Below are 12,469 nucleotides of genomic sequence, written 5' to 3' on the forward strand. Positions count from 1 at the left end.
GTCCGCATAGCACAGGGAGATAGCTCTGTGCTTTGTGACCACCTAGAGGGGTGGGATAGGGAGGGTGGGAGGGAGGGAGACGCAAGAGGGAAGAGATATGGGAACATATGTATATGTATAACTGATTCACTTTGTTGTAAAGCAGAAACTAACACACTATTGTAAAACAGTTATACTCCAATAAAGATGTTAAAAAAAAAAAGTCAAATTACAACAACAAAAATATGTGTAAAAAAAGAAGACAGGGACTTCCCCAGCAGTCCAGTGGTTAAGACTCCATGCTTCCAATGCAGGGGGTGCGGGTTCGATCCCTGGTCGGGGAATTAAGATCCCACATACTGCATTGTGTGGCCAAAAAGTTTTAAAAAATAAAAATAAAAATGCTTAAAAATAAAGAAGACAAAAAAAAAAGTCAAACTGCATGAACTTATAATTAAGCTGATTATGTTACATGTAAAGGTATGTGGCATTTAAAACAAAATATATTATTTACTAATTTTTAGTGCGTTTTACTAATACCTGTTCTCTTAAGGTTCTTTATGTCTCTTTTATCTACGTGGTGGGAATACTGTGTATTGATGTGTTACTGCTGTGCATCTTTCCCAATTCCACTTCCAGGAACTTGATGTTGGTAGGTTGAAATTGACCACAATGGGGAATTTACACCACGGAAATCAGCAAATACCCACTAGGGCTTGATTTAATGTTTTAAAGAGCATCTGGATGTCATCTAGACAGAGACAGTGTTAATTATACAGGTTAAACTTTAACTGTTTAACCTGTTATATTGAGAATAACATTAAAAATTGAGAAAATATTCTTCAAGGTTTTGAAAACTATTATGTGATTCAGCAAAGTTGCTCACATGAAGTTCTAATGTACGTCTTCATTATTTCATTTTATCTCACATGTTCATGTAAACGGAAGCATTAGTGAGCCTTCATGAAGGAGCTACACTCATTGGCTATGTCTTCAAGAGTAAGGCAAAAATCAATGAAGGCATTCAGTGAGACACCTGAAATGCAGTGAAGGCATTGGCTATATGGAATTTATAATACAGAGTATTGTGTAATTTATTATTATATGTAAATTGTGCACACACATCCTTAAATCAGTAAAATCATGTACTTATATACGTGCGTACATTCCCCTTCCCAGAAATCCAGTTGTTAAACATTTACCAGCACACAGATGTAGAGAGAGACTCATGGAGGGAATGACAGGAGCAAAGCATGATAGGCGTCATGAACCTATAATAGATTATGTATGGGTTGGGACTCGTTTCATCTCATACATCCTAGCTCATTAGCACCTCTTCTGTGAAGCCTGTCGGGTCCCTTGGGCTTGTCAGCTGTCCTCTCTGTCCCCAGATCCCCTTATTCATGCCCTTCACCATATACTCATCACCAGTGGGAGAAGTGGCAGAACAGTGTGTGTAGCAGAAGCCTGGTAGCTAAACCACTGTGTTTGAATCCCTGCTGTGCCATGGACTAGTGGTGTGACCTCACCCTAGATATGGTACCCAGCGTTCTGTGCCTTCCTCATCTGTAAATGGGGACAGTAAGAGGGTCTACCTCATGGGGTTGTTAAGAGCAGATGCATCATCCATACAGGATGCCTGACAGTGAGCACTGTGCATCAGCTGTCATCCTCGTCATTATATCTTCCCAGCTACACTGAGTTCCTTCACAGCATGGACGTTTCCATCCTTGCATTCCCAGCACATAGTAGGCACAGTGGTAGCCACTGTTGAATGATGAATGAGTGAATAAAAGGACCTCTGACCTCCTAACCTCCAGTCCACTCTTTTGTAAGCCGCCCCCGCTGCCCCAGGACCTTTGCACTTGCTGTTCTCACTGCCTGGATGCTGCCTGGTGCTCTTTGCCTTGATATCTGCACAGCTCACTCCTTCATTTACTGCTCTAATATCTCCTTCTGAGAGGCCTTCCCTGACCACCCTCTATAAAACAACATTCTCACATCCCCTGTCAACCTCCCCTACCCTGCTCTGTTCTTCCCCATTGCCTTGAGCCTGACAGCCTGCTTATGGTCTGCTTTGGTCCCTATTGAGTCCCCAGTGCCTAGTCTGATAAATCCTTATCGAATGTGTGAATGAATGTTTCTTAAAGCCCCCCCAGATGCTGCTTTTGTCTCCTTCTTTATCTTCCCTGCTCTGATAACTTGATACTCAAAATCTTCTGTTTTCCCCTGGTCTGTGCCCATCTGGCTCTGCTGTTCCATTCAGACACGCCCTTCCTTCAGGAAGCCCACAGCCTCCGAACACTTGAGGCAAACCTTGACTCTGGTCTGAAGCCCACCTACCTGTTCTCTCCAGTTCTTTCTCTGTCTAACTGAGGACTGCTGGCATTAGTGTTTACTGCAGCTGTAGCTAACAACAGTCAAGAAATCATAATTAAAAATTGTTCTGGGACAGGCGGGAGGGTTTTAGTCCCAGCAGCTAGAACTCCAAGAACTTGATGGTGCCGCCATTGGAGAGTCAGCCATTGGAGCCTGGCCATGAACTGCCCCCGCCATCTTCTGTCTTCATAGCCCAATCTGGGGTTTTTGCAAATGCTGAGAGCCTGCCCTAAGGGAAGAGTATGGTCAACAGGTGGCTCGGGACCCACCTTCAGCTTCATCCCCAGGAACGCAGCTTAGATCTGCTTTCTGTGTTGGGGTTTCTGGTAGAATTTCGAAATAAGATTACCACTGTTTTATGAAAGTTTGAAGATCACTCTTGATACATTTTACCAAATGCTAAAATATCTTATTTTACATTCTTTCCCTCTTGAAGATGAACTGACTGGAATCCTTAAGAAATTATCACTTGAGAAATATCAGCCCATTTTTGAGGAGCAAGAGGTAAGGATGTTCTTTTTGAATGTCAATTTATATCTTACCATAAAACAGTTGTCTAAATATGTAGGTTGTCATCCTGTAAGCCTAGATTGATCTTTTTCACTGAGATAGCTGAGGAAATAGAATTCTTGTTCAGCACATTTGGTTCCGTTCATAACAGTGAAATCCTGGGGACCTTATGGCTTGTTTTATTATAATAGAATTTTATAATTTTGAGCTCTGCTCTCTCCAGTAAAGTTTGTTCCTGTCCTTTTAGTTGAAGGGGATTGCCTGGCATGTTCTTAGGTTTAAAGCAGGTAAAAAAGCAAATCCTAATGAATCTGTGTTCAGTATCTGGATGTAAATAGTCTGTGTTAGTCTAAGAGAGTTCCTATTTGCTTTAAAGCACTCACAATCACATTTTTTAAAATTACTGTTCTGCAGTTTAGCAGTTTCTCAAAATGTTTAGCAGAGTTACCTTATGACCCAGAAATCCCTCTCCCAGGTATATACCCAAGATAACTGAAAGCATGTGTTCACGCAGAGTGTTCATAGCAGCACTATTCATAGTAGCCAAAAAGTGGAAACGACCCAAATGCCCATCGACTGATGAATGAATAAATAAGACGTGTTATCTCTATACCATGGAATGTAGCTAGGCCATGAAAAAGAAGGAAATGCTGATACACACTACAACATGGATGAGCCTTGAAAACACTGTGCTAAGTGAAGGAAGTTAGTCACAACAGGCCACATATGGTATGACTCCATTTATATACAGTGTCCAGAATAGGCAAATCTATAGAGACAGACAGAAGATTAGTGGTTGCCAGGGAATGTGGGGAGGATAGAATGGGAGTGATTGCTAATGAGTATGGGTTTTCTTTTTGGGGTGATGAAAATGTTCTAAAATTAAGTGTGGTGACAGTTGCATAACTCTGTACTAAAAATCTTTGAATTGCACACTTTAAATGGGTGAATTGTATGGTAGGTGAATTACATCTCAATAAGATGTTAAAATTTTTACTGTTGGCCAAATAAAACTCCTCAGTGGGCCCATTAGCCACCAGGGTGTAATCACTGGCTTAGAACATTCTGGTGCCCAGTTTAGCACATGACAACTGTCATAGTTATTGTAGCAATCACGAGAGTCACTCATTGTCCCCAACAAGCTTGAGACGCAGTTGAGGAGTTTGTTTTTTTTGGGGGGGGGGCTAATACACAGTATATTGGCATTCAAAGTAAATACAACAGATCATGTTTAAATTTAAAAGGGTCTGCCTCAGAATAAAAGCCAAAAGCCAATATAAAAAAAGGCATTGTGGTTGTGAAGAAAATCCAGTCTCTATAAAAATAATTCAAGCTAAATTATGGCAAGAGAAATGTTCCTCACTGGGCAGATGAACTCAACCTAGTCAGTTTGATTTAAATATTATTTAACATTTTCTCTATTATTTGAGAAGGCAGAATTATTTGGTCATTTAGAATCATATCTAATTCATAAATTCCAAAATCTGAGGAGTTTGTATTTTTGTTCAAGAAACAGTAAGGGGTGCTGTGGCTTTCTTCCTTGGTTTGCTTTTCTGCCCTATCCGGTCTGTCCTTCCTGCTTCCTTGATGTCTTAAACTTCAGTGGCGATTTTTCTCATCATCAAAAAAATCTTTACTGTTTGCTGATGGCTGCCTGCTTTCATTTTATGTGTTCCGTGCTTTCTGAGGAGCTGGGTGTGGGGTCTCTGCCACAGGTCTGGGATGGTGGGGGAGGGGAGTATCCAGCAGGGCCAGGGGCAGGTGGTTTCCGTCAAAATCATGTCACCTTTTCCTTCAGCCCGTTAGCGCCTTGTGATCTGTAAAGTCCCCGAGGGATTCAGGGAGCTTATCATTATCAGAGGGGCCCTCTCGGCATCTCAGGGAGAGCTTGATGTTGGATAAGGGAGCAGACCCTTCCCCACTAACTCAAACCTGGTTCAAGATTTTTTTTTAAATCCAGGAAAGTAAAGTGACTATTAAAAGAGATCAAGACAGGGAAGAAACTTCTCCTGGAGCTGAGGCCTAGGCAGGGATGACAGAAATGTTAGAATTTCTCTGGTAAAAACCAAGGATTGAACAGCTTTGAGATGCCCCTTTTTTACTGGTAAAAACCAATGGCCCTTCTTTCCTTTATTGCTTCTGCTTGTTTATTTTCTCACTCTGTCTTTCCACAGTCTGCATCTCTCTTGTCCTTGGGGGGGGAAACATGGTGAGTACTGCCACATACTCATATTTTCTGTGCAGTATCCGATACTGTTGAAAGTGCAGCAACATTGGAATTAACTTTCTAATAGCAAGACTTGGATTTTTTACCACTCTAGTCACCCAGATTACTGTCTCAGAGACTTCCCTTGTTTCGTTTTCAGAGTCTTTCCAGAATGCACCTCTCCTAAAAATCCCAGGCCTAGAGCTGAGGAGAGTTCGTTTCTTTGTTTTGTTTTGTTTTCATTTGTTTGGTTTTTATTTATTTTATTTATTTTTGGCTGCGTTGGGTCTCCATTGCTGCACACGGGCTTTCTTTAGTTGCGGCAAGCGGGGGCTACTCTTCGTTGTGGTGCGTGGGCTTCTCATTGTGGTGGCTTTTCTTGTTGCAGAGCACGAGCTCTAGGCATGCGAGCTCAGTAGTTGTGGCGCACGGGCCTAGTTGCTCGGCGGCATGTGGGATCTTCCCAGACCAGGGATCGAACCCGTGTCCCCTGCATTGGCAGGCGGATTCTTAACCACTGCACCACTAGGGAAGTCCTGAGGGTTCGTTTTTAATGATGTTTTCAAATAAACTTTCAGCATAAAGCCAGGAATTGGAAGTAGTAAATCATAACTAATTCACTACTAATAAGCACTAATAGCTCATTATCTTGATAGTCCTGTTGTGGTTGGGAAAAAGAGGTGTGGCACCGAGCAGATAGTAGCAAAGCCCCCTTTCTCTTCCCAGGTGGATATGGAAGCATTCCTCACACTCACCGATGGTGACTTGAAGGAGCTGGGTATTAAGACAGATGGATCCAGGCAGCAGATTTTGGCAGCGATTTCTGAACTGAACGCAGGCAAGGTATTGTTCTCAATCTTTTTTTTTTTTTTTTTTCCTGTTTCCAACAGCTGAGAGCTTCACTAGGATCCTCGGCCCCAGTGTTCCAGGGACCTTCATGGTCTGATTTCATCCCTCCCTCACACCTGGTGGAGGCCAGCCCCGCTCATACACCTCTCATGACCAAGGGGTCACTACCTTTGAGTATGCCTGTTCCTTTTCAAGATCTCTCTTCCCACAAGGTGGTTTCTCCTTAGATTTGGCTAAAACATTCCCTCCGGCCATCTCACCCCACCGGGCTGGGTTTTGCCCTCCGGAGCACAGTGGAAGTTGACTAAGACAGGCCCCAGAGTCAGGCCGACCTGGGTTTGAATCCCAGCTCCTCCACTTACAGTGACCCTGGGCAAGTCACACCCTTCTCTGAGCCTCACTTTCTTGTCTGTAGGGTGGGGGTGATGGGCTCGCTGCCGGGACTAAAATGCTCAGCAGAGCACCTGGCACACAGATCTGTCAGTCAGTGTTGTTGTTGTTGGCATCCTGCATTTTTCTCATGTTCAACTTCTGTTTCACCAGCTTTAGAGCTAAAGATTAGCAATGCCCCCACCCACCCATCCACCCACCCAAAGGCACATATGCAAAAAACAAACAAGCAAACAGAACACAGGAGAAGTGAGGCACCACTCACTCTGCAGACAGTTGTACAGTCGCTCTTGGGCTCTTCACATTCCTTTGCCTTCTGCCTTTTTCCCTAGCGTGGGCTGGATTTTTTTTGGTCTCTTATTCAAGCAATAACATATAAATACTTGCATACCTGTTGCTCTTTCACACTTAGCCTAACAGCTCCCCACTTGTTGGACAATAGTGACAGGTAAAATCTGGGATTTGACCATCGTAAATAGTACCAGAATGGACATCTCTGCCTTTTTGCTTTTTCTTCTGTTGTTTTGTTCTTCAGGCTGTGTTCCACAATACAAGGTTATGTTAGTGATCATACTGTTTTATGGTTCTTTCTATATATTGCCAGGTACGCACAGAAATATTGAACAGACCTGTAGTGACAATCTCAAGTAAATATCCACGTAACACTTTATCATTCACAGATCACTGTGCATACCCTTCCTCAGTTAATCCGGGAGGCCGGTACCCTCACAATCTCCTCGTGCAGCCCAGGAGCAGAGTCGGGGGCGGGGAGGGGGTCCTCCTCACTGGTTCCTGCAGCATCACACTGTGCGGAAGCAGCTCCTCCAGCCCTGCTGCCTCGCTGGGTTGGGGGCTGGTTTTTCTGCCATTGTGGTCGTCACTGTTTTGCCCGTGTGTAGGCTGTGAGGTCATCCTTCAAAGTGATGTAGTCAGCATTGCTTCAGGTGTCTGCAAGCCTAAGCATTTTCCTGCAGGTCTTTGCTGTGTGTTCTTTCTCTTCTGCAAGTGGCCTGTTCCTAAACACTGCTCACCTGTCCTGGGACCCTTGCTGCCTCACTTTACAGGTAGGAAAGCAGAGGCTCCTAGAGGGGCAGTGAGCTCGGAGACCAGCACCGTTTCTGCCCTGCCCTTAGACGTGAGCAGCAGAGGGTGGGCAGGTCTCGGCTGTTAGGAAGGGTTCACCTAGGGAACGGAAGCCTCAGAGTGGCTTACCGCAGGTGGATCACCTGAAGCCAGCACTAAAGTCTTCAGAGCATTGATTTATTAGTGAGAAATCTCCCTTTAACTGTCTGCCATGTCCCAGGCACTGTGTGGGTGTTGGGCACTGAGTATCACTCAGTGCCCAGCATTGCTCTGAGCACGTCACATCTAGTCATTCGTGTAACCCTCACGAAAGCCGCTGAGGTTGTTTCCGGTTTACAGATGAGGGAACTGAAGCACAGAGAGATCAGGGAACTTGCCTAAGATCACATAGTCAGTAAGTGTCAGAGGCAGGAGTAGAACCCAGTTTGTGTCCTGGCCTCTCTGCTATCCTGCCTCGGTATAATCCACAGGCACGGGACAGGCAGATTGTGTTGTGAGAGCTCCTGACTTAGACTGGGGACTGGTAAGGCAAGGGCCTGGAAGACGTCCCCGAGGAAGGGCAGCAGGGCTACGATGTGAAGGAAGACAGGAACTACCTGGCAAAGGGGTAGAAGAAAAGTGCAGACCAGGCAGAGGGCAGCACATGTGCAAAGGCCCTGCACCGAGAAGATGTGTGGTGCATTTAAAGAACTAAAGGAGCATGGAGAGAAAGATGCCTGGTATGAGGGGAGGCCAGAGGGGACAGATTAAGGCTCCCAGGGTGGTTGAGGGTGACCCAGTCAAGTGTGCAAGGGCTTTGGGGTGGGGACTAGGTGAGTGATGGTAAGTAGGCTCTGGCTCAGAAGTTAGGACCCTTCCTCCTCCTGGCCTCCAAGGGCCAGATGTGTGAGCCAAGGGGAGGAAGGAGGTGAGGAAAGCCAAGCCTAGGCCAGTCGAGAAGGACAGAAAAGGTTGTAGATGTAGGGCGAGTGAGGACCTCAGAGGGCATGGAGAGACAGGAGCTGGGTGTCCCTGGAGCCTGGCCTGGGGCTTGGTAGATGGTAACCGCTAATGCTTCTGGAACCTCCCCTCTGCCCTCTGTGGTTATGGCCTCCTTGGTCCGGAATCATAAAAAGAAAACAGACTGAGTTGGTTTGCAAATCTTAGGAAACTGTCATCATCACAGTGGATGATGTGACATCTCAAGCCCACTCCAAAGGAGGACATTTGTCTTAAAGTCTGTACAGACTGGAACATTTTTTTTTAAGTTTTCTCTCAAATTCATTGCCCCCCTTCTCCTTGTTTCTGTAACAGCTTGTATCCCATACTAAACGGGGCCCCATCAAGAGGAGTAGAAGCAACAGCCGCTGGTGGTTGTCATAGTTCGGGCTGCATAACAAAATACCTTACACCAGGTGGCTTGTAAATGGAAATTTAATTCTCAAAGTCTGGAGGCTGGAAGCCTAAGATCAGGCTGCCAGTGTGGTTGAGTTTGGTGAGGGTCCTATTCCAAGTTGCACACTGCCACCCTCTCATGTGTCCCCATGTGACCCATAACAGAGAGAAGCAAATCTCTCTTATCTCTTCTTATAGGGGCACCGATGGTGTCATGGGAGCCTGACCCTCATGAGCTCACCTAATCCTAATCACCTCCCAAAGGCCCCACCCCCTAATACCATCACATTGATGGCTTAGGGTTTCAACACAGGACACAAACATTCAGCCCAATACAGTGGTCTTCCTTGGGGGCCCCAGCTGATCATCTCCCAACTGAAAGATCCAGGTGCATCCAACATGTCACGCCACCCATGTCCTCCCCACAGGTAGCATCCACCCTGCAAAGTCAGGCGAACCCACGTGGAGATAGGTGCAAGGGGAAGGGGCCGAGCTGAACTAATCGCTGGAGAATGGCCCTATTATTCAAGGGTCGGTAGTGCCAAAGTCCTGTGGAAATGAGGACTGTGTGTCAAGTGCATCTTAGAGCAAAGGTATGATTGGGAGACGTTGAATATCACAAAAGCAAGTGTATCTTCCCTACTCTAGGTTACCATTGCAAGTCTGTGCTGGTTCTTAGAAAGAGCAAAGAACTTCTCAGGCCGAGTGTGGCTTCCAATAGCTCTTTGGACGCCTGGGGCCTCGGCTCTTCTGGGCTGGACCCTCCTGACCCCAACTCCTGTCTCCTTGATTGCTCTAGGGCAGGAGCTTTTCCTAATGTTCATCCTTTTTCTTTCGAAACTCAACCTTGGCCAAAAGAGTACCCATTGTGGCTCAAATGCTCTGTACACATTTGAAAACTCAGGACACTTGGGAGAGGAGATGCCCAGCTTTCCTTGTCCCCTCACGCCCGTGTCTTTCTAGCTGTGGTCCACAGCATGCTGGAGGGTTGTAGAATCAATTTAGTAGTTCATGAGTAGCATTTTAACAAGCAAAATAGAACAGAGTAGAAAATATCAACATTCTTTGCAGGTAAGAAGGCTAAAGCTTGTTTCAGTGGTATAGATTTACATGTAACAGGGTTGTGATATAAAATATATTTCATACACAATCAAAAAAGTTTGAACATTTTAGCCAAAAAAAATTTTTTAATAGATCTTTATTAGAGTATAATTGCTTCACAATACTGTGTTAGTTTCTGTTGTACAACAAAGCGAATCAGCCATATACATACACATGTCCCCATATCCTCTCCCTCCTGAGCCTCCCTCCCATCCTCCGTGTCCCACTCCTCTAGGTCATCGTAAAGCACCGAGCCAATCTCCCTGTGCTATGCTGCTGCTTCCCACCTGCCAACTATTTTACATTCGGTAGTGCATATATGTTGACGCTACTCTCACTTCGCCCCAGCTTCGCCCTCCCACCCCATGTCATCAAGTCCATTCTCTACGTCTGCCTCTTTATTCCTGCCCTGCAACTAGGTTCATCAGTACCATCTTCTTTTTTTGCCACATCTTCTTTATCCATTCATCTGTCGATGGACATTTAGGTTGGTTCCATGTCCTGGCTGTTGTAAATAGTGCTGCAATGAACATTGTGTTGCATGTCTCTTTTTGAATTATGGTTTTCTCAGGGTATATGCCCAGTAGTGGGATTGCGGGGTCATATGGTAGTTCTATTTTTATTTTTTTATGGAGCCACCATACTGTTTTCCATAGTGCTTGTATCAATTTACATTCCCACCAACAGTGTAGGAGGGCTCCCTTTTCCCCACACCCTTTCCAGCATTTATTGTTTCTAGCTTTCTTGATAATGGCCATTCTGACCAGCGTGAGGTGATACCTCATTGTAGTTTTGATTTGCATTGCTCTAATAATTAGTGATGTTGAGCATCCTTTCATGTGCCTCTTGGCCATCTGTATGTCTTCCTTGGTGAAATGTCTGTTTGGGTCTTCTGCCCATTTTTTAACTGGGTTGTTTGTTTTTTTGATATTGAGCTCCATGAGCTGTTTGTATATTTTGGAGATTAATCCTTTGTTTGTTGTGACATTTGCAAATATTTTCTCCCATTCTGAGGGTTGTCTTTTTGTCTTGTGTATGGTTTCCTTTGCTGTGCAAAAGCTTTTAAGTTTAATTAAGTCCCATTTGTTTATTTTTGTTTTTATTTCTGTTACTCTAGGAGCAGGTCAAAAAAGATCTTGCTTTTTTTTTGCAGTACGCGGGCCTCTCACTGCCATGGCCTCTCCCGTTGCAGAGCACAGGCTCTGGACGCACAGGCCCAGCAGCCACGGCCCATGGGCCCAGCCACTCCGCGGCACGTGGGATCCTCCTGGACCGGGGCACGAACCCACGCCCCCTGCATTGGCAGGCGGACTCCCAACCACTGCGCCACCAGGGAAGCCCCTGTTGGAAGATTTTTAATTGCAGCTTCAATTTCATTACTTGTGATAGGTCTGTTTATATTTTCTAATTCTTCCTGGTTGAGTCTTGGAAAATTGTACCTTTCCAAGAATTTGTCCATTTCTTCATGGTTGTCCATTTTATTGGCAATATAGTTGTTTGTAGTAGTCTCTTATAATCCTTTGTATTTCTGCAGTGTCAGTTGTGATTTCTCCTTTTTCATTTCTAACTTTATTGATTTGTGTTCTCTTTAATTTCTTCTTTGATTTCTTCAGTGATCTCTTGGTTATTTAGTACTGCATGGTTTAGCCTCCATGTATTTGTGTTTTTTACAGTTTTTTCCTGTAATTGATTTCCAATCTCACAGTGTTGTTGTCAGAAGAGATGCTTGATATGATTTCAGTTTTCTTGAATTTTCCAAGGCTTGATTTGTGGATCACACAGACCCAAGACGTGATCTATCCTGGAGAATGTTCCATGTGCACTTGAGAAGAAAGTGTATTCTGCCACTTTTGGGTGGAATGTTCTATGATTATCAATTAGATCTATCTGGTCCATTTTGTCATTAAAAGCTGTGTTTCCTTATTTATTTTCTGTTCGGGTGATCTGTCCATTGGTGTAAGTGGGGTGTTAAAGTCCCCTACTATTATTGTGTACTGTCTATTTCTCCTTTCATGGTTGTTAACATTTGCCTTATGTATTGAGGTTCTCCTGTGTTGGGTGCATAAACATTTATAGTTGTTATATCTTCTTCTTGGATTAATCCTTTAATTAATCCTTTTTATGCAGTTTCCCTCCTTATCTCTTGTAACAGTCTTTATTTTAAAGTCTACTTTATCTGATACGAGTATTGCTCTCCAGCTTTCCAGCTTTCTTTTGATTTCCATTTGCATGAAATATCTTTTTCCATCCCTTCACTTTCAGTCTGTATGTGTCCCTAGGTCTGAAGTGGGTCTCTTGTAGACAGCATATATATGGGTCTTGTTTTTGTATCCATTCAGCCAGTCTATGTCTTTTGGTTGGGGCATTTAATCCATTTACAGTCAAGGTTATTATTATTATTTTTAACATCTTTATTGGAGTATAATTGCTTTACAATGGTGTGTTAGTTTCTGCTTTATAACAAAGTGAATCAGTTATACATATACATATGTTCCCATATCTCTTCCCTCTTGCATCTCCCTCCCTCCCACCCTCCCTATCCCACCCCTCTAGGTGGTCACAAACCACCTAGCTGATCTCCCTGTGCCATGTGGCTGC

General features: G+C 44.3%; 1 protein-coding gene across 4 annotated transcripts in view; it reads left to right on the forward strand.

The window, feature by feature from the left end:
• The window catches only part of ANKS6 (ankyrin repeat and sterile alpha motif domain containing 6), a 77,865-nt gene that overhangs the window by 38,866 nt on the left and 26,530 nt on the right, over nucleotides 1–12,469 (forward strand). For all 4 annotated transcript variants that reach the window (XM_028493768.2, XM_024126464.3, XM_024126463.2 and 1 more), the window contains 2 exons: nucleotides 2,795–2,862; nucleotides 5,801–5,917. In XM_028493768.2, the coding sequence (XP_028349569.2) occupies nucleotides 2,795–2,862; nucleotides 5,801–5,917 (185 nt within the window). The remainder of the gene's footprint in view (nucleotides 1–2,794; nucleotides 2,863–5,800; nucleotides 5,918–12,469) is intronic.

Source organism: Physeter macrocephalus, chromosome 9 (assembly GCF_002837175.3).
Source record: "Physeter macrocephalus isolate SW-GA chromosome 9, ASM283717v5, whole genome shotgun sequence".
In the NCBI taxonomy this organism is placed as follows: domain Eukaryota; kingdom Metazoa; phylum Chordata; class Mammalia; order Artiodactyla; family Physeteridae; genus Physeter; species Physeter macrocephalus.